Source organism: Corvus moneduloides, chromosome 5, assembly GCF_009650955.1.
Source record: "Corvus moneduloides isolate bCorMon1 chromosome 5, bCorMon1.pri, whole genome shotgun sequence".
Lineage (NCBI taxonomy): Eukaryota > Metazoa > Chordata > Aves > Passeriformes > Corvidae > Corvus > Corvus moneduloides.
Window position 1 is genome coordinate 673,445 of NC_045480.1, and position 20,728 is coordinate 694,172.

The following is a 20,728-nucleotide window of genomic DNA, read 5'->3' on the forward strand; positions in this document are numbered from 1 at the left end:
CCCTGCTCCCCTAGTGACACCCTACAGACACCCCTGCTTCCCCACTGACATCCCTGCTCCCCTAGTGACACCCTACAGACACCCCTGCTTCCCTACTGACATCCCTGCTCCCCTAGTGACACCCCACAGGCACCCCTGCTTCCCCACTGACATCCCTGCTTCCATGCTGACACCCACAGCCATCCCTGCTTCTGTGCTGACATCCCTTCTCCCCTAGTGACACCCCACAGACACCCCTGCTTCTCTGCTGACATCCCTGCTCCCCTAGTGACACCCTACAGACACCCCTGCTTCCCCACTGACATCCCTGCTTCCATGCTGACACCCTACAGACACCCCTGCTTCTCTGCTGACACCCCTGCTTCCATGCTGACACCCTACAGACACCCCTGCTTCTCTGCTGACATCCCTGCTCCCCTAGTGACACCCCACAGGCACCCCTGCTTCTCTGCTGACACCCCTGCTTCCATGCTGACACCCTACAGACACCCCTGCTTCTCTGCTGACATCCCTGCTCCCCTACTGACACCCTACAGACACCCCTGCTTCTCTGCTGACATCCCTGCTCCCCTACTGACACCCTACAGACACCCCTGCTTCTCTGCTGACATCCCTGCTCCCCTAGTGACACCCCACAGGCACCCCTGCTTCCCCACTGACATCCCTGCTTCCATGCTGACACCCACAGCCATCCCTGCTTCTGTGCTGACATCCCTTCTCCCCTAGTGACACCCCACAGACACCCCTGCTTCTCTGCTGACATCCCTGCTCCCCTAGTGACACCCTACAGACACCCCTGCTTCCCCACTGACATCCCTGCTTCCATGCTGACACCCTACAGACACCCCTGCTTCTCTGCTGACACCCCTGCTTCCATGCTGACACCCTACAGACACCCCTGCTTCTCTGCTGACATCCCTGCTCCCCTAGTGACACCCCACAGGCACCCCTGCTTCTCTGCTGACACCCCTGCTTCCATGCTGACACCCTACAGACACCCCTGCTTCTCTGCTGACATCCCTGCTCCCCTACTGACACCCTACAGACACCCCTGCTTCTCTGCTGACATCCCTGCTCCCCTACTGACACCCTACAGACACCCCTGCTTCTCTGCTGACATCCCTGCTCCCCTAGTGACACCCCACAGGCACCCCTGCTTCTCTGCTGACATCCCTGCTCCCCTACTGACACCCCACAGCCACCCCTGCTTCTCTGCTGACATCCCTGCTCCCCTAGTGACACCCCACAGGCACCCCTGCTTCTCTGCTGACACCCCTGCTTCCATGCTGACACCCTACAGACACCCCTGCTTCTCTGCTGACATCCCTGCTCCCCTAGTGACACCCCACAGGCACCCCTGCTTCTCTGCTGACACCCCTGCTTCCATGCTGACACCCTACAGACACCCCTGCTTCTCTGCTGACATCCCTGCTCCCCTAGTGACACCCCACAGGCACCCCTGCTTCTCTGCTGACATCCCTGCTCCCCTAGTGACACCCTACAGACACCCCTGCTTCTCTGCTGACATCCCTGCTCCCCTAGTGACACCCTACAGACACCCCTGCTTCCCCACTGACATCCCTGCTTCCCTACTGACACCCCACAGCCACCCCTGCTTCCACCCTGGCACCCCCATGGACACCCCTCTTTCCCTGCTGTCGCCTCCACTGTCACCACGTGGACACCTGTATCTTCCCCTACAGTGACCTGTGCTCTTTCCCCGTGGACCACCACACGGACACTGCCTCCTTCCCCGTGGCTGCCCCATGGATAATGGTTCCCTCCTCATGGACCCCCACACCAATACCTTCCTCAGAGACATCCAAAACAACACCCAACCTCCTTCCCAATGGACACGTCACACCAGCACCAATTCCTTCCCCACGGACACCCACAGGGACACCTACGGTATCCCCCAGGCCCCATTCCCAAACTGGCCCCGATATCCGCAGGCCTCACAGGAGCCCCCACACCATCCCCCAGCCACACTCCTCAGGGCATGGGCCCCAGGACGCGCTGTGCCAGCACGTCGTGCCCCTGTGCCAAGGGGGGTGTGTCTGTACCTGTCCAGGTGTGCCAGAGTGTGTCGGAATATCTGGGATATGGACAAGCACCTCGGGAGCTCGCACAGGGTCCGAGGTGACTGTGCTCTGGAAATGGAACCGGTGCCATCCCTGTGTGACACCCGCGGAGCCAGGCACAGCCACGCCGGCTGATGGGGAGCTGTGGATGGCACAGACACCTCTCCCAGGTGGGATTCCTGCTCAAATCCCAACAAATTCTCACTGGAAATTCACTCCAGCGTCTGCAAACACAGAGAAATCCCGGAGTCTCCAGGTTAATAAACACAGAGCAAAAATCCCCTGTGGTTTAATAACCCAGCATTAACCATCCCTGCATGCACAGGCTCACGAGCCATATCCAGTAAATCCTGCTTTAAATAGGGATTCATGCCATTTAAAGTTTCTTTTCCCTGCACAATCCATAGAAATAATTATCAAAATCTCTGTATTTTTGAGCATTTCAAAGCAGATGGGAATACACAGGCAGGATTATCCTGCTCACGAGGAAGCACCCTGGTGATGGCTACAGGATCCTCGGGGAGGAGGATGCCCGCAGGAGACAAAAGAGTCCCTTAAGTTTGCCTTTAAAACATGTTTTTTCCTGCCCTTTAGCATCCTGTCTTCCCCAGCAGCTTCCAAATAAGTGAATAAATACAGCTGCTGCTTTATTGCTCCCTATCCAAACAGGCAGCTCTGATCCTGCTGCCGTGGAACCACGGCCTTAATTGGAATCACACGTTCAAAGCTGGGTGAGTGCTGAAGCCTCTCCCAAAAAACAAGACACCTTGGAAAAAAAAAAATCCTTGGAGATTCACAGCTCTCTGCTTTGCTGGCACAGAGGGTGTGTGGGATTGAACACTGGTGTCATTAGATGAGGTTTTGGGTTGTTTTATTAAAAGCTTGTTAAATCAATTCATGATTTTTGCGCGTTATAATGAGTCCTGACTGGTGCCGTGACTCCCACGGAAAGTGATGTCAGAGCTGCTGCGGTTGTTAAAGGATCTGTGTTGAGGCTGTTGGGATGGGCGGGCAGGGCAGGGCAGGGGTGCTTATGGATCCCCCTGGCAGGATGGGTGGACAGACAGATGGACAGGGAGCCGCTGGGATGGACAGGGAGCTGCTGGGATGGATGGGGAGCCGCTGGGATAGACAGGGAGCTGCTGGGATGGACAGGGAGCTGCCAGGATGGACGGGGAGCCGCTGGGATGGATGGGGAGCCGCTGGGATGGACGGGGAGCTGCCAGGATGGACAGGGAGCTGCTGGGATGGACGGGGAGCTGCTGGGATGGACAGGGAGCTGCTGGGATGGACGGGGAGCTGCTGGGATGGACGGGGAGCTGCTGGGGTGGACAGGGAGCTGCTGGGATGGACGGGGAGCTGCTGGGATGGACAGGGAGCTGCTGGGATGGATGGGGAGCTGCTGGGATGGACGGGGAGCTGCTGGGGTGGACAGGGAGCTGCTGGGATGGACGGGGAGCTGCTGGGGTGGACAGGGAGCTGCTGGGATGGACGGGGAGCCGCTGGGGTGGACAGGGAGCTGCTGGGATGGATGGGGAGCCGCTGGGGTGGATGGGGAGCTGCTGGGATGGATGGGGAGCCGCTGGGGTGGATGGGGAGCCGCTGGGATGGATGGGGAGCTGCCAGGATGGACAGGGAGCTGCTGGGATGGACGGGGAGCTGCTGGGATGGATGGGGAGCTGCTGGGATGGACAGGGAGCTGCTGGGATGGACGGGGAGCTGCTGGGGCGGACAGGGAGCTGCTGGGATGGATGGGGAGCCGCTGGGGTGGATGGGGAGCCGCTGGGATGGATGGGGAGCTGCTGGGATGGACGGGGAGCTGCCAGGATGGACAGGGAGCTGCTGGGATGGACAGGGAGCTGCTGGGGTGGACAGGGAGCTGCTGGGATGGATGGGGAGCTGCTGGGATGGACAGGGAGCTGCTGGGATGGATGGGGAGCTGCTGGGATGGACAGGGAGCTGCTGGGATGGATGGGGAGCCGCTGGGATGGACAGGGAGCCGCCGGGATGGATGGGGAGCTGCTGGGATGGACAGGGAGCTGCTGGGATGGACGGGGAGCCGCTGGGGTGGACAGGGAGTCGCTGGGATGGACAGACGGATGCACCACCAGCCAAACCACAGCTGACTTTTCCCTTCGGCTTCTCCTGCTCGGCCACAGGCGCTGCCTAATGATGCGTCCTGTTTCCCATTAGTGCTGTGTGCTCAGCTAATGCATTTTGGTGGGAAAGCTGGAACTTTTCACCCGCTGGTAATGACTTGGGAAATGTAGCACCCAGTAGCCAGGCAGAGCAGGGGGCTCTGGCCGGGACCCCCACCTCCCCTGCCCACACCAGCTCCAGCCACCAGCCCCAGCCCATCCAGAGAAGGGAGATGAAAGGATGGGATCTGATCCTCTTTGGTTTCTTGGTGGTAGTTATTTTATTTATTTTATTTTATTCACTGTATTCTATTCATTATATTTTATTCCCGTTTTGTTTTCCAAGAATGTAGAAAATAAAAGGGGCAGGGGGAGACTCTCTTAGGGGGAATTTCTTAGGGAAGGGGTAAAAAAAAAAATCCCAACAACAAAACAACAACCCAAAAAGCCCCCCAAAAAGCCCCCAGCCCTTTGTAAACATCCCCCCTGAGCAAAGGGAAGGAGGTGAAAAGCATTTCCTGATAACTCCATTAAAGAATGAGGCTGCATTAACATTCCAAGTCCCTCGACAAGAGATGAAAGTGGGGAACTCGAGTTCAGCCTCTCCTGCTCCAGATGTTATTATGGGCTCCCTGAAAGGTTTTTTTATTTCTTTTTTTGCAAAGAGACAAAGATGTTGCCTACTTCAAACGGGGCTAATTGATGCTAATGACTATCAGATAGAGGGGGGGCCCTTTTCCCCCCTGCCAAGGGGAAAGAGAGAGCGCATTTTACAATCCCCCCATAGAAAACGCCCCACTCTTCAATCCAGGTTGGTGCTTTAGGGATTTTTGTTCCTCCCTGGCTGCTGCTTTCTCTCCTCCTCCTCATTCCCCCCCTCCCCGCTTCATCTTTTCTGTCCCCCTTCTTCTGGGCACCCCGCAGCTCTCACTTGTTTGCCCATGAGAAATTTCACACCTCGCCTCTCCGCCGGTGAGGAGAGCCCGGCTCCATTTCCATCCCTCCTCCAGCCGCAAACCCATCCCAGCGGGGCGAAAGAGGTGGCGGAAATTTCCCCAAACCCACAGCAAGCACACGCGAAAACGTGACGGGGATTTGGTGCATCTGTAATCCGAGGCGTGAGTCCTCCTGCCGGCGGGGAAATACCGCCTGGATCGGGAGCATCCTTTCAGTCAGGGGGAGGATGGATCCCGGGCTCCCGGTGCTGCCGAGCTCCTGCTCATCAGGGTAACTGGCCCGGCACCACCAACCTGAGTGGGCTGAAATCCTGAGCTCATGTCTTTTAATAAAAATTGCCTTAAAAATGGGATTCTGAGCACCAGATTTTGGCCTCATGTCAGATTTTTGCGACGGTTTCTCCTGTGCTAATCCACAGTACCAATAAATAATAATCCATAAACCAGTAATGGGCAATCAGGAATGTCCTCAAACCCCGTGGCTCCTTGAGCTGGTGATTTGCCCCTTTCCAGACTGGATGCCACGGAATGCTCTAGGCAGGGGGGAGTGGGGATCCATCTTGGCTGTGAGAAGAGGAGCGCAGGTTTTCTCCAAGGAGGATAACGGATGCGTTCCTGTTCCTTCACCGTAACGCCCAGAAAAGATAAATTCCTCTGGCTAACAGCAATAACCGTGGGTGCTCTGTGCGCTGGGAGCACCTGGAAGTGGGTGCCGAGGAGCCACCCTGCCTCAGCTTTGTCACCCTCAGCCAGGCCCCGGGGGGCTGCAGGGAGCTCCAGAACACGGTGCTGGAGTCTACTGCTCTTGGCAAATCCCATCTCTCCTGTTGCAGGAGGATCCAAGTCACCTCCTGGATGCTCAGCACCTCGCAGGGTCCCACCAACAGCCCCAGACTGGGTGAGAACAGGGGCGAGGGCAGCACCCTGCACTCTGAGGGTGTTGGAGAGCAAGGGGAGCCCGGGTTCCAGGTGACAAGGGCAAGGCCACCCCCAAAGGACTCCTGCCAGAGCCCGGTGTCAGTAGCAGCATGAGATGGACAGAAGTTAGGAACATGCGAGTTTCATGGAAGAATGTTCTCCCAAACGCTGGCCTGAAGAGACGTCTGTCCCCATTTGCTCCATCCCTGTCACCTCATTTTGTCTCCTGCCTGCCAAACCTCCCCAGGAGCCCACTCAACATGTCCGAGGCCAGGCTGGACAGGTCCGGAGCAATCTGGGACAGTCGAATGTGTCCCTGCCTATGGCAGGCGGTGGAACGAGATGGACTTCAAGGTCCCTTCCAGCCCCAACCATTCCATGATTCTGTGTTCATGCAGTGGAAAATTCCCCCAGCAAACCCCAGGCCCTTGGTTTGTGCTCCGGGGGGAGGCAGAGGACAGCATCCCCCAGTCCCCAGCCCAGACAGCCAATACACACCCGAGCCGCCCTTCAGACACCGCTCCCCGGCTTCATTGTCAGGTTAATTTGGGATAATGGCCTGCAAAGCACCTCAGCCCCATCCAGGCCTCATTAGCACTTGATAATATCGAGCATCCTGAGGAATTACGGCTTTTCCCCCTCGTCCTCCCCGGGGCAGGGTCCCGCGCCCAGCCCGGGCTGATTCATCCCCCAGGCGGGCTTGTCCAGGCAGGAGCCGAGGGCAGCCCCCGGAGCCAGGCGGGGCTGGGCCGGATTCTGCCCCAGCTCTTCCTTGGGGAGATTTCCGTGATCCCAGCGGGCTCGTTCCTCCGTGCCCCACCCCTCGCTGTCACATCTGGCCCCATATCTCAGCCAGATGTGGGGTGAGGGAGCGGGACGTGCTGCACCCCACCGCCCTCACCCTGCCCGGCTGCCTGGGGTCCCTCCGGGCACGGCGTGCCTCGAGTGCATCAGCTGGGTCCACGGTGGGGTTGGCCTTACTGAAAGTCTCCTCCAAACATAGAATTCCGTGATTCCATGGGGCTACATCCAGCGGACAGCAAAGTCTGGGAGGCCTCCAAAAATCAATTACTACTCAAGATGCTCCGTGCTCCTCCCGTCACGCACAGCCCGGGAGCCCCTGCTCACAGGGGTTGCAATTCCAGGTGTCGAGAGCATTCCAAACCTGCGCATTTAAAATTAATTGGGAATTATAAACAAACTAAGCATTGAGGCAGCGCTGGGCCGGGCCTGAGTGCACCATCAGCCCGCTGCTCCCTTCAATTATCTTTTTTTTCCCACATTGTTCTCCCCTAATGAGGAGACTAATGACCAAAGGATGGTTCATAAGTGGTTCCCAGACTCTCCTTGCCCAGGGCAAACACCGTCCACAATAGGATCACAAATTGTAGGGAGAAGCCCCGGCTGATCACATCAGAAACGGTGCAGGGATTTATCTCTCGGCCTTAACAATAACAGTATGTTCTTAATCGCCACTCCAAAGGGACAACTGGCGGGGGATCTGCCCGGCCTCATCATTAAAAGCTGGCAGCATCTTTGCTAGCGCTGCCCCTTTGTTCATCTTTCATTATTCCAATGCTCCGGCCCCGTTAATTCCTCTCCATCTTATTAAATCAATAGAGATGGAGTGGGGGAAGGATGGGGCAGATCCAAGGCTTGGATCCGGCTCGGCTCTCCGCGGGGGTGCCGGCTGGGAGCGGGGTCAGCCCCGGCCCGGACCCCGTGTGCCCGAGGCTGCGCTCACCCAGCTCCTGCGGCGGGGGAAACTGAGGCACGGGAGCGCCACAGCCGAAATAAACCCCAGGACGAGGTTGTAGCAGAGTTGGGAAGCGCTTTATCCGCCCGCCAGTCCCACACCTTCCATCAGGATCCCCGTATTCATCCCACAGCATCAGGGCTCACTTATTTCATGATTTATTCAGCTTTTAAAACAAAATCACACCCTGCAGAGCGGGTCTGGTGCCAGGTTCCCCCCCGGGAAATCCTGGCCCATCCACGCTGGGAGGACAGCGCCACACAGACAAGGGGCTTTGGTAGTTTTTTTGCCACAAACCGTTTGCAAAGAGGGAGATGGTGAAATTTCATCTTTTTTTCTTTTTTTTCGTAACAGCTCATTTCACCAGGACTGGTTTAAACCAGGGGTTTTAAACCGAAGATTTTGGTCACTGCAATGCTCACTCCATAGAGGGGTCTCCTCAGTTTACCCGTTCCCCTGCTGCATTTCCAGGCAGGTCACCCCATTTCATCCTTCTTTTCATGCATCCACGAGAGTTTAATGTAAAAATGCGATGCCTTTGCTCCTTGTTGTGGGAGGCAACTTGGGGTAAATTCATCCCAGAAAGTCTGGAAAATATGGGATGTTGTGGGATTTCCTCCCATTGCTCGTGCTGTCTTTTTTATATTCCCGCTGAAACCAGGCAGAGCCGCTCAGCAGCCTCGGGAAACTTATTTGATGTTTCAATCGGGAATTAGCGGGGAGGGAGAAGCAGGGAAATGCTCCCTGACCATTTAACAAGATTACACGAGGGGATGGAGCCCGGAACACGCACGGCCGCCCCCGGCCCGGCTCGGGCTTTGCCTTGAACCTCCGCCGGCGCCCCCCGGCAGCCCGGCCTTGCTTGGCACACGCTAATGCCATTGAGCGACCCCCTCCAAATGGGGGGGTCAGCCCGGGGAAGGCGCCGGGGAGCGCAGCCGGGCACGGCCTTGGGGTGCGGGGGTCCCGCTGCTCCTGCGGCCCCGTCCCGCGGGCAGCGCAGCGCGGCCGTCGCCGTGTGCTCAGCAGGAATAATCCCGGCGGGAAGGACGGCAGCGAGGGGCACCCCGAGAACCCGAGTGCCTCGGCTCCACCTGGTTATCGTCTCTCCAGTCTCTCCATCCGTATCCCATCCCATTTACCCAGCCAGCCATTTGCACCTCTTCACCAGCGCCCCGCATTCATCCCAATCATCCACCCGCCCATCTGATCCACATGCAGTCCCTCCGGGAAAACACCTCTCCCTGATACAGCCACTCACCCATCCCACACCGTGCCTGTCCTCCGAGCCTCCCACTTATCTACGGAGCCGAGAGGGGATTTGCCGGGAAGGGCTCAGCGCTGCAACTTTGGCAGATAACCTTTATCCCCTTAATAAAGCTGCTTAATTCTCACTTCCTTTTAATTATCTGTCACTGAAAGCCACCTCGGGTTTTGCAGACAGGTGAAAAACCAGCGTCTTTCACAGAGCCATGGATTGGGAAGAGACTGGCGGGGTCTTTGGGATGTGGGGGGGTTTGGGTAAGAACACACAGCTCTTATTCTCTCTTTATTCTCACTCTTCTATACACAGATTTCCTAGGGGCTGAGAGGACCAAGGCTCTGCCCCAAGTGGATCGATCCAGCCCAAGACCTTCCCAAGCGTCTCTCTCCCTTCTTTTCCAGTGCCGAGACTTGATCCCACTCCACGTGCCGCAGTCGAGCTGCCAGGAGCTGGGCTGCGCTGCAGACGGCGGGATTGGCGAGGGAGATGGAAGGAAACTGTATTCCTACCCCCTCTCCAGGATGCCCAGGCTGGCAGGGGCTTAGCAGGACAGAAAATGCCCGGGATGAATCCCGCTTTTCTGCAAGCCATCACGTCCATCCCATGATCGGGGCAGACCTGGGGGCTCGGCTTTTCTCATCCCCACTGGAGCAGCAATCCCTGCTTTGTCCCAAAGTCCCTTCCCCACCCTAAGGGACCTGCGAATAGGTCAATCACTGGGTGGGAGGAGGACAAGGCACGGCATTCCCTGTGACTCAGCTGTCCCAAGGGAACAGAGCCATCCTGAGCCCGCGCACCCCCCGGGCCCGGCCACCCCCTCAGGGGTTATCACTCCCCATGACAAAAACCTCCCGGTCAAATCCCAAAGTGCCAAAGGGATGTGATTTAATCCGTCTCATACACAAGTAAATTCTTAAAAACCCGATCAAGCTCAGCAGTTTTAATTAAATCATTCCCAGGTCGGACATTCCCCGCAGGGGGGGCCGAGCCGGGCAGACCCTGCGGGAGCATCCCCGGAGCGGGGCCGCGTCCCCCACTGCTGCCGGGAGGAGCCCGGTCCTGCCCGAGGCTGAGCCCCGCCAGCTCCCGGGGGATTAGAGGTGTCCATAGAACAACGAAACTCCCGCAATCAGCTCAGCCCCCGGCCGGGCGAGATTGAAACAGCCCCGTGAGCCCTCTTGTCTCGGGGCTGATTGTAATGAACCACCGGCATGCGGGATTAGCGCGTTAAACCCGCGCCCAGCCCGGGCTCCCGGCAGACATGTGAAGACATTAGCACAGTTTGGGCTCTTTGAGATGTGCCGGCTAATCCCTGCAGCAGCCGGGACAAAGGGCAGCTTCCGTCGCAGCGTCCCCTGCTTTTGGCACTGTCCCTCTCTCCTTGCACTGACCCCTTTCAGCACTGTCCCCTTTTCCCTCTATCGTCCCCTTCTCCTTGCTCTGTCCCTTCTTGTATTGTCCCCTTCTCCTGCAGCATCCCCCTTTCCAGGCACCGTTCCCCCTCTCCATGCACCATCCCCTTCCCCTGATATTGTCCCCTCTCCTGGCATCATCCCCTTTCCTCTGCCTCATCCCCTCTCCTTGCACTGATCCCTTCTCTTTGCACCATCCCCTTCTTAACTGTCCCCCCTCTCTTTGCCCCATCCCCTTCTTAACCGTCCCCCCTCTCTTTGCCCCAGGTTTCACACCTGCCCAAGTAAATCCTCCACCTGAGGCTCTTCTTCCCCCAGCTCCAAACCCAGACAGACACGGGGAAAATCCAGTTCTGGGAGCTGATACTGCCCAGCTGAGCACCCATTGCCCCTCTGCTGCTCTTATCTGGGAGGTCCCAGGTACCCACTTGCCTTGAGCCTCTCAAGGAGCTCCCCAGCTTCCTGTGGATCCCACCTTTGGATCATCCCCTGCTCAGCGTCCATCCCAAAACTGGATTTGAAACCTCCACCTCTGCCAAAGCAGAGCCAAGCAATGAAAATGAAACCTTGGCTAATCCTTGCCCAGCTGTCACCCCAGGAGCTCAGCTCACAGAGCTCCCACCAGCTCTGCCTCCAGGTGCATTTTCCCTCCTGTCCTGGCTCTGAAATCCCTGGAGAGGAAGCCAGCACTGGGTGGGATGTGTGAGCTGCGGGCAGAGCAGGGGGTTGTGGTGAACAAATCCTCTCCAGGGTTCGGGGGCTCTGTGAAGGCCCTGAGCTGTGAGATGTCCAAGCTCCCAACACCTCTGGGATGAGCTCTGGGTGGGCTGCAGGTGGCTCCCACTCCCCCAGGTCCCACTCCCAGGAACAAGCCCTGCAGGAATGGGTGTCATTCCTGCAAAGATGAGCCCAGGAGTTGCATAAATAATTTATTTCACCCCCAAGCCCCGGGGTGCCCTGCGTATCCTGTATATATTAGATATTGCCAGCTATGATACATCCTATAATACACGGACAAAGGGCCCCGTGGTGGCTCAGCAGCTCTTTGTCACAGTCTGTGCAGGGGCTGTCCCTGAGCCAGGGGACGAGGACGTGTCCTCCTGGCCATCCCCTGACTCCGCTGGGAAGTCCTTGTCCTCCTCGTGGTGGCTCTGCGAGTCCAGGCTCCTCTGTGGGGTGCCCAAACCCATTTTGGCCAGTTTGGCTTGTTGCTGTTCCAGGCTTTGTTTCCTCCACTTGATCCTGCGGTTTTGGAACCAGACTTTCACCTTGGAATCACAGAATCATAGGATTAGTACATTTGGAAAGGTCATTGAGTCCAACCATGAACCCAGCACTGCCACATTCACCACTGAACCATGTCCCCAGCTGCCACACCCACGGGTTTTTGAACTCTTTCAAGGATGGCGACTCCACCAATTCCCTTCCACACTCCTACTCCAACCTGGCTGCCCCATGGACCCCTGGGCTCAGGCAGCATCCAGTCTATCCCTGACAAGATGGAAAACTGCTCCCTGCCTCCCAGGAGCTGGACCTGCCAGTGGTGGAGAAGTCCAGCCTTAAGAGGGAGACAAGTTCCTGGCTCTTGGACAGCCACGTTGTGACTCAGTTTCCCCACCTGTGATCCACCACCCTTTTAATGGAAACTCTGCAATCAGCACCCCTGGGGCTCCCAAGGCAGCCTGAGGGACACGTCCCAGCACCCTGGGGAGCCTCCCTGGAGCTGCTGGTGGCAGCAGCAGGAGCTGGAGCTCACCTGCTCCTCGGTGAGGTGCAGGGAGGAGGCGAGCAGGCAGCGCTCCTGCCCCACCAGGTACTGCTGCCGCGCGAACTCCTGCTCCAGCCGTGCCAGCTGCTCGCTGCTGAAGATGGTCCGGACACGCTTGGCTTTGCTAGGCTTGGCTTTGAACAGGGGGAAGCAACACTTGGAGATCAGGAAGCCTGGAGGTGACAGAGAGAGGGGTCAGGGTGGAGAGGAGCCCTTGGAGGGGTCCCCTCTAGAGTGGGGTCCCTCCTTGGGAGCTTCTTTCCTGGAGAGGCAGAAGGAATGTCCCCATTTGCAGGTGTCCTCTTCAAAGAGGTTTGCTTTTGGAGAGGGTCCCCCATTTGCTGAGGGTCTCCTTGGAGAGGTGGATAAAAGTCCCTCATGGAAAAAATCCCTTTGAGGGAATTTCCCATGAGGAGATGGAAGGAGCTCCCCCATTTGGAGATGTCCCTTCTGGGGGTGTCCCAGAGAGATGGGCACGGATTCTCCTGGAACAGATCCCTGTGGAGGGATCCCCCCTTCGAGAGGTGAAAGGAGATCCCCATTTGCAGATGTCCCCACGGGAGAGGTGGATTCAGGCCCCTGTTTGGAGACATTCCCAGGGGAGAAGTGGACAGGACCATCACTGGAAAAAGCCCCCTTGAGAGGGGTCCCTGGGAGAGGCAGCCAAGGGTGCCCCCTTGAAGAGACTGGAAGGAGGTCCCCATTTGGAGATATTCCCGCTGGAGAGGGGGGTGTGGATCCTTCTGGAAGAGATCCCATCAGTGGCGCCCCGTATTTGGAGAGGCCAAAGGACTCCCCTAGGTGTGGTGGAAGGAGGTCCCCCTTGGGGGTGTCCCCACGGAAGAGGTGGACAAGTGTCCCCCGGGGAGGAAGGTCCCCACTGCGGGGTGTCCCCCAGGAGAGGAGGACGGGGATCCCCCGGGAAGAGAGGGCCTCCCCTGTGGAAGCAGGAAGGAGGAGGTTCCCCCTGCGGGGCGGCCCCGGCAGCAGGAGGGGTCCCGGTGCGGGTTCGGGGGAGCGGTACCTGTAGCCCCGAGCCGGGCGGCCCAGGCGGGGGGGACCCCGCAGCCGGGGGCGCAGAGCGGCGGCAGCGGCGGCCCGGGGGCCGGGGGGCAGCCCCAGAGCGGCGGCGGGGCCGGCGGGGGGGGCGAGGCGCGGCCCAGCAGCGCCGCGATGGTGAAGGAGCGGCCGGGCCGGGCGGGGGGCGCCGGGGCCGGGGGCGGCATCGCGGGGCCGGGGGCAGCGCCGCCCGCGCCTTTATAGGGCCCGGGGGCACCGGGGCGGGACCGCGGCACCGCCCCCGCCCCGCCCGGCACCGGCTCCGCGTCCCCTCCTCGGCCCTCTGCCCTCGGCGGGGATGGCCCCTCGCCGTGCCCCCTGTTCTCGATCCAGGGTGTCCCCTCGCCGTGCCCCCTGCCCTCGATACAGGGTGTCCCCTCGCCGTGCCCCCTGCCCTCGATACAGGGTGTCCCTCGCCGTGCCCCCTGTTCTCGATCCAGGGTGTCCCCTCGCCGTGCCCCCTGTTCTCGATCCAGGGTGTCCCCTCGCCGTGCCCCCTGTTCTCGATCCAGGGTGTCCCCTCGCCGTGCCCCCTGTTCTCGATCCAGGGTGTCCCCTCGCCGTGCCCCCTGTTCTCGATGTAGGGTGTCCCCTTCCATGCCTCCTGCCCTCGATACAGGGTGTCCCCTTCTGTGCCCCCTGCCCTCGATACAGGGTGTCCCCTCGCCGTGCCCCCTGCCCTCGATGTAGGGTGTCCCCTTCCATGCCTCCTGCCCTCAATACAGGGTGTCCCCTTCTGTGCCCCCTGTTCTCGATCCAGGGTGTCCCCTCGCCGTGCCCCCTGTTCTCGATACAGGGTGTCCCTCGCCGTGCCCCCTGCCCTCGATGTAGGGTGTCCCCTTCTGTGCCCCCTGCCCTCGATACAGGGTGTCCCCTTCTGTGCCCCCCTGCTCTCGATTGGGGTGTCCCCTCCATGCTCTCTGCCTTCAGTGGGGTAACTCCCCGTGTCCCCCTGCCCTTGACTGGGTGTCCCTCCGTGTCACCTTACCCTCGATGGGAATGATGCCCCCCAAGCCCCCTGCCCCCAAGTGAGATGGTGTCCCATGTCCCCCTGCCCTTGTCTGGGTGTCCCCCCGTGTTCCCCTGCCTTTCATTGGGGTGTCCCCCCGCCCCTGGGGCAGAGACCCCCCCCCCGTGTCCTCCCACAGGGTGACATTGGCCCTGAATTAGTCAGGCAGGAGGATCCAGGTGCCCAGGGGACAGCACGGGGCACCCAGCGTCACCCCAAGGCCACCAAATTCCCGGGGGGGGACTTGGGGTCCCCCTTGGCACTCGGAATTCTCTCCCCAGCCTGCACCCCCTGCACAGTTGCTTTTGGGGGGGTCAATACACCCCGGGCCAGCGAGGGGAGGGGACAGGCCCAGGGATGCCCCGGTGGTGGTGGCAGAGGCGGGGGGCTCTCCCTGCACCCCCGAGCTCGGCCCGCTCGGCTGATGGGATTCAGATGGTCATTAGGGTCTGAGATTCCTAAAAATCCCGCAGCTTTCCTAATGAGCTGGGAAAAGTCACACCTCGGCCGGCGCGGCGGGGGGCGGGCCCCGGTCAAAGCCTCCCCCGGGGCTCGGGGCTTTATTGGGGAGGAAATGGGGCGCGGGGGAGTCGGGCCGGGGCCACATCTGCGCCACAGCAGCCCCCTCGTTCGGCCTTCCCGAGGGACAGACCCAGAACCTGCCGCGCTCCAAGCTGGGAATGACCCCGAGCATCGCTCCGGAGCTGGGAAAGTCATTACGGGGCGGTGCCCGGGCCAGGAGCATCCCCTGCTCTGCGGCTTCCCGGCTCCTCGGGGATGGAGGTGGACACCGGGACCCCCAGATCCACGGCACTGGGGCACCCCCAGCCCGGAGCCTGCAGGTGAAGGCTCCCAGGGCGGGGTCTGTGCACCAAAAATCCATAAAATCCTGCGGCGGGCACCGTGCCGGGGCGATGCCACATCCCCTGGAGCAGCACAGGGACCCCATCCCGCTGCCACTGCGGTGGGGGCGAGTAAAGGCCCTGGGGAGGGGGCAGAGATGAAAGGGCGGCAGAATTGGTGTTACTGGGTCTTAATTACGGCCTTGGGAAGATAAAAAGGCAGCAGGCCCTCGGCGGGCTCGGCTGTGTTTGGACAGGAGGCACTTTCCCTTTTTTATTCCTTTTTCCTCTCCTCTGTTTGACGGAGCTCAGCAAACACCCCAGGAACCCTCACACAGCCGGGTGGTCCCAGGATGGGGGTGCTCAGGATCCCTGAGCACCTGTGGGATCAGGATCCAGGTGATACGGGGCCGGAATTCGGATACTGGAGCCCAGTGGTGCTTTGGGATCCATGGGGATCAGGATCACATGATCTGGAGCTGAAATGGGGATCCTGGTTGGTGCCCAGTGGTTCTCTGGGATCCATGGGGTTGGAATCCAGCTGATATTGGGCTAAAATAGGGATACGGGGACCCAGTGGTATTTGGCATCCATGGGGTTGGGATCTGGATGATTTGGGGCACAAAGGGGATAGAGGTAGCCAGTCGTTGTTTGCTACCCTTCAGTCCTTTTCCAGGTGGGAGACTCCTGTCCTGGAGAGATGGAAGGCAGGTGTCAGAAATTTGGGGAGGTGCTGCTGTGCAGCCAAAGAGCAGGGAGGGCAGGAATTGGGGTCACTGCCCACAAACCCAGTGTCCCCTTGCAGCAGGCCGGGATCCAGGAGCGGGATGTGAATCCAGGGATGGCTCCTGCCTCATTTTGAGGTGTAATTGCCCAAGGCTCCAGCTCCTGAGCTAATTAATGACAAAGCTGCTCATTAGTCCCGGGCCAGGCGTCTGGGCAGGTGTGGATTGCAGAGGGACGGAGCCTCCAGGACCCCTGGACAGGCTCGGGGCAATCCCGGAGCCCCAGGACCCACCTCGGGTTTGTGCCCATCTCTGTCCTGCAGCATCCCTCTATCCATCATCCATCTGTCCATTGTCCCTCTGTCCATCCCGGCTCCCAGAGCCTTTCACCCACAAAATCCCTTTGCATCCGACTGCCAGCCCTGCACCGGCGGCCATGGACACCCCCAGTTTGCAGGAAAAGGGACTTTTCCACCAATTCAGCTGAAATGACTGGAAAACAGGGAAGTGTTTGGATACCCACTGCCATCAAGTGGCTGAGGAGGATCCAGACCTGACCCTCGTCCCTTGTGGGATCATTTTATCGGAATTCCACATCCTCCCCCAAGAAAATCCTCTCTTTTTTACGGTTATTAAAGGTCTCACACCCGGGTTTGGGATGCAGAGCAAAGCCCTCCCTTAAGCATCCCAAGATATGCAGCTCCACTGCTTCTCTCCACAGGCCTGAGCCAGCTCCAGGGAGCTTTTCTCAAGCAGGACTTGGACGTGCACAGGTCACCCTGGCTGTCCGAGGGTGCAAAGGCAGAAAAAATAAGGAAAAAAACTATTTTTAAAGCCTGGCAGATTTCCCTGACCTGAGAAACTCCTTGTGCAGGAGCTTTTGGAAGCTGAGAACTCCAACAGAGGAATTTCTGCAAATAATGACACCTGTAGCTGAATGATACGGGAGAGAACATGCCCCAAACCCCAGAGTGGGGGTGTCCTGCAGCAGAGCTGGGCAGCTGGGTGCTGGGAAGGGTCCCCCTGGGGCTGGGAAGGGTCCCCCTGCTGCTGGGAAGGGTCCCCCAAGGCTGGGAAGGGTCCCCCAGGGCTGGGATGGGACAGGTCCCCCCCAGGGCTGGGTTTGAACCCATCCCAGGAATGGAATGGGTTTCCCAGGGCTGGGATGGATCCCTCAGGAATTGAGGCTGCAGGGATATGTAATGTTTAAAGCGTTTTCCACGCATCTGAAGGAAAAGTGCTGATTTTTTTTCCTCATAATCTTCATTATTTTGTTTTGAGGCTTTTGGAACTGGGGTTCTCCTGCCCTTCCCATTCTGCTTGGGTCCTGCTCCCTACCCAAACTCCTTTGGATGCTGGTGGTGCCGAAGGAGCCACTTCCAGCAAAAAATCCACTTTTTGGAGAATCTGGGTCTGATCTCCAAAGGCACCTGAAGTGCTGAGCATCTCTGACCCACAGGGACCCGGGGCACCCCAGTAAGGGAACATCCCAGTTAGTGAACATCCCAGTTAGCAGGGATCCCACTTAGGGAACATCCCAGTTAGTGAGCATCCCAGTTAGCAGGGATCCCACTTAGGGAACATCCCAGTTGGCAAAACTCCAGTCAGCTGCCAGCTAAAGAGGGTGCTGTCACCATCCATCCCAATTAACAGGCTGCCAATTACTGGGAATGCCAGTTAGGGCCGATCCTGCTGAGTGTATCCAGAGATCCCAGTTAGCGGGATCCCAGTTACAAAGCCTCCCAGTCAGCGGATCTCAGAGGATCCCGACTGGGAGGTGCCGCAGGGGAGGGTCCCAGGACGATCCCAGTGAGGTCCCAGTGAGGCCCCAGGAGGATCCCAGTGGGGTCCCAGGAGGATCCCAGTGAGGTCCCAGTGAGGTCCCAGTGAGGTCCCAGTGGGGTCCCGGCGGAGCCGTTCCCTCAGTGACCGCCAGAGGGCGATCCCAGACCGCGCTGGGCCCCGGTGGCACCGGGAGGGGACAGGGAGGGGGGGGACAGGGAGAGGGGGACAGGGAGGGGGGGACAGGGAGGGGGGGACAGGGAGAGGGGGGACAGGGAGAGGGGGACAGTGGGATGGGGACAAGGAGGTGGGGACAAGGAGGGGGGGACAGGGAGGGGGGACAGTGGGATGGGGACAAGGAGGTGGGGACAGGGAGGGGGGGACAGTGGGATGGGGACAGCGGGGATGGGACAGTGAGCTGGGGGCACTGGGATAGGACAGCGGGGATGGGGAAAGTGAGGTGGGGGCACTGGGATGGACAGCAGGATGGGGACAGCGGGATGGGGACACACCAGAAAAGGACACACCAGAGTGGGACACCCTGGGCTGGTGCAGTGGGCTGGGGGACACCAGGCTGGGACATACTGGCATAGGGGATGGGACATAAAGGGGTGGGACACACGTGTGAGGGTGGGACACACTGGGATGGGACAGTGGGATGGGACACATCAGGGTGGGTTATACTGGGATGGGACAGTGGGATGGGACACACCAGGGTGGGTTATACTGGGATGGGACAGTGGGATGGGACACATCAGGGTGGGTTATACTGGGATGGGACAGTGGGATGGGACACACCAGGGTGGGACACACTGGGATGGGACAGTGGGATGGGACACACCAGGGTGGAGCACTCTGGGGCTGTGACACCCCAGTGCCAGGAGGTTTTTCCCAGGATGTTTATCACGGAGATGATCCCAGTGGATAAAGGGGGGTGACGAGCTGTCCCCTCTCTGTGCATTGGTGCCATGGAGCCACGCAAGCTCTGGCTGAGCCTTTGGGTGTCGGTGTGGGACGTGTCCCAAGGGACAGCAGGGCTGGGGACGATGGGAAGGGGGAGATTGTCCTTCACATGCTGATTTCGGGACAGCAGGACCAAACTCCTCCGAGTTCCCCCTGGAATCCGCTCCGGGGGGTTGCAGCATCCCCAGGGCCACCAGCGCCTCTGTGGGTGCCCCTTTTCTCACCATCTGCCCCCCGATGCGGGGCGGGTCAGCGCCCCTCCATCTGCCCAGCAGGAAAGTCACACGCGGTGTCATTGCCAAATCCAGAGGCGCCCGCGGAATTGATGGTGCCGGATTTCCACCCGGATTTGTCAACAAGGCTCCTTGGCCTCCCCTGGAGCCCCCTTAATCCCCCACACAATTGCAGTTTGCTGTGCAAACAGCGCGGGGGGGGCCAGGCTGGGCTCTGCATCAGAAATGTGTCCTTTGGGGGGGCTTTAGTGCCGGGGCTGAGCCGGGAGTGAATCCCGGCATCGCTAACGCGGGATTGAGGCGATTCCGGAGCCGGCGCCCTTCACTAACCCCAATCCCCGGCGGGAATGGGGGGGCCGCTCCCGCCCCTATTCCCACCTTATTATCCATTGATTGACTTCTAGGAAGGGTAATAACATCGAGGGATTGATGCTCTGAATCCCGGCTGGAGATCAAATGGAGCAAATTTTCCATGTGGGATCTGCTGGATAAAGCCCAGAGCGTCGATTTTGCCCCCTGGAAGGGCAGGTGAAGGGGACAGGGGGCAAGGGAAGGCAGAGGGGAGGGAGGAGCCTCCAGCCCTCCCCGCTCCACCAAACAATCAGAATAAAAGCAAATTATTTCTCCCATTTCCCTTGCCGAGATGAGCGATAAAGCGTCCATCCCGAAAAGCGCCTGATAACGCTTTAATTTCACTGCGAGGCCTAAAAATGCCATTTCTACGCAAAGCAGGGCCCCGCTCTGCTCCCCGGCCAGCTTTTGATAAATGTTGGGTGATTTTTCCCTTCCCTTTCTGCCGATTCCCGTTCGCTTGGCGCAGGGGAAATGCCCCCGGAGCTACGAGCGCCGCACAATGAAGCAAAATCATATTTTAGTCAAAATAGGCAGACGGCGCTCGCAGCCAACTTTCAAATTAGCATTTTGAGGGCAAATATGCAGCAATTTGAGATAATGAGGCCTGATTATTCAATCCAATGAATGTTAAATAGGCGGCGAGGGCGCCCGCGCCTTATCTCCCCCGCTTTCCATTTATTTGACTTTAGTTTAGTTTTAATCGTTTCCCATTTGAACTCTTTATTTGTCTTGGCTCAGGCCCCCTTCCCCCACACTCCCACCCCTCCCACGCTCCCTCCCTCCCTTCCCGGGCATCCCTGCGCTGCCAGCTGGGATTCTGCAGTGGGAAACTGCCAGCAGCGGCCTCCATCCCTTTCCCGATGGATGTGCACGAGTTTTGTCGCTTGGATTCCAAGAAATTGGGGCTGGTGGAGGTTTGGGTGTTGCTGTCAGTCCCGGGCCGTGTGTCCGGGTTTGGGGGGTGTTTTGATGGTGGTGGGAATGTTTGCAGGGATGTGGAGCCTTGGGGAAGAGATTCCATGGAACCATGGAAGGGACCATAAAGATCATCCAGTGCCATGGGCAGGGACACCTCCCACTATCCCAGGTGGATCCAAGCCCCAGTGTCCAGCCTGGCCTTGGACATTCCCAGGGATCCAGGGGCAGCCCCAGCTGCTCTGGCAATTCCAGCCCAGCCCCTCCCCACCCTCCCAGCCAGCAATTCCTTCCCAACATCCCAGCCCAAGCTCCCCTTTCCCACTGGGAAGCCATTCCCTGCCTCCTGGCCCTCCAGGCCTTGGCCCCAGTCCCTCTGCAGCTCTCCTGGAGCCCCTTTAGGCCCTGCAAGGGGCTCGCAGCTCTCCCTGGCTCCTTCCCTTCTCCAGGGCAACATTCCCAGCTCTCCCAGGCTGCCTCCAGAGCAGAGGGGCTCCAGGCCTGGAGCAGCTCCGGGGCCTCCTCTGGGCTCTCTCCAGCAGCTCCACGTCCT

At 59.2% G+C, this 20,728-nt stretch overlaps 1 protein-coding gene across 1 annotated transcript; it reads right to left on the reverse strand.

Annotated features, from left to right (window-relative positions):
- Nucleotides 1–11,500: 11,500 nt before the first annotated feature.
- On the reverse strand, nucleotides 11,501–13,519 carry LOC116444053 (homeobox protein not2-like). The gene is given in 4 exon segments (XM_032109108.1): nucleotides 11,501–11,707; nucleotides 11,710–11,793; nucleotides 12,282–12,466; nucleotides 13,318–13,519. Coding segments are annotated over 4 exon segments (678 nt in total).
- Nucleotides 13,520–20,728: the final 7,209 nt, after the last annotated feature.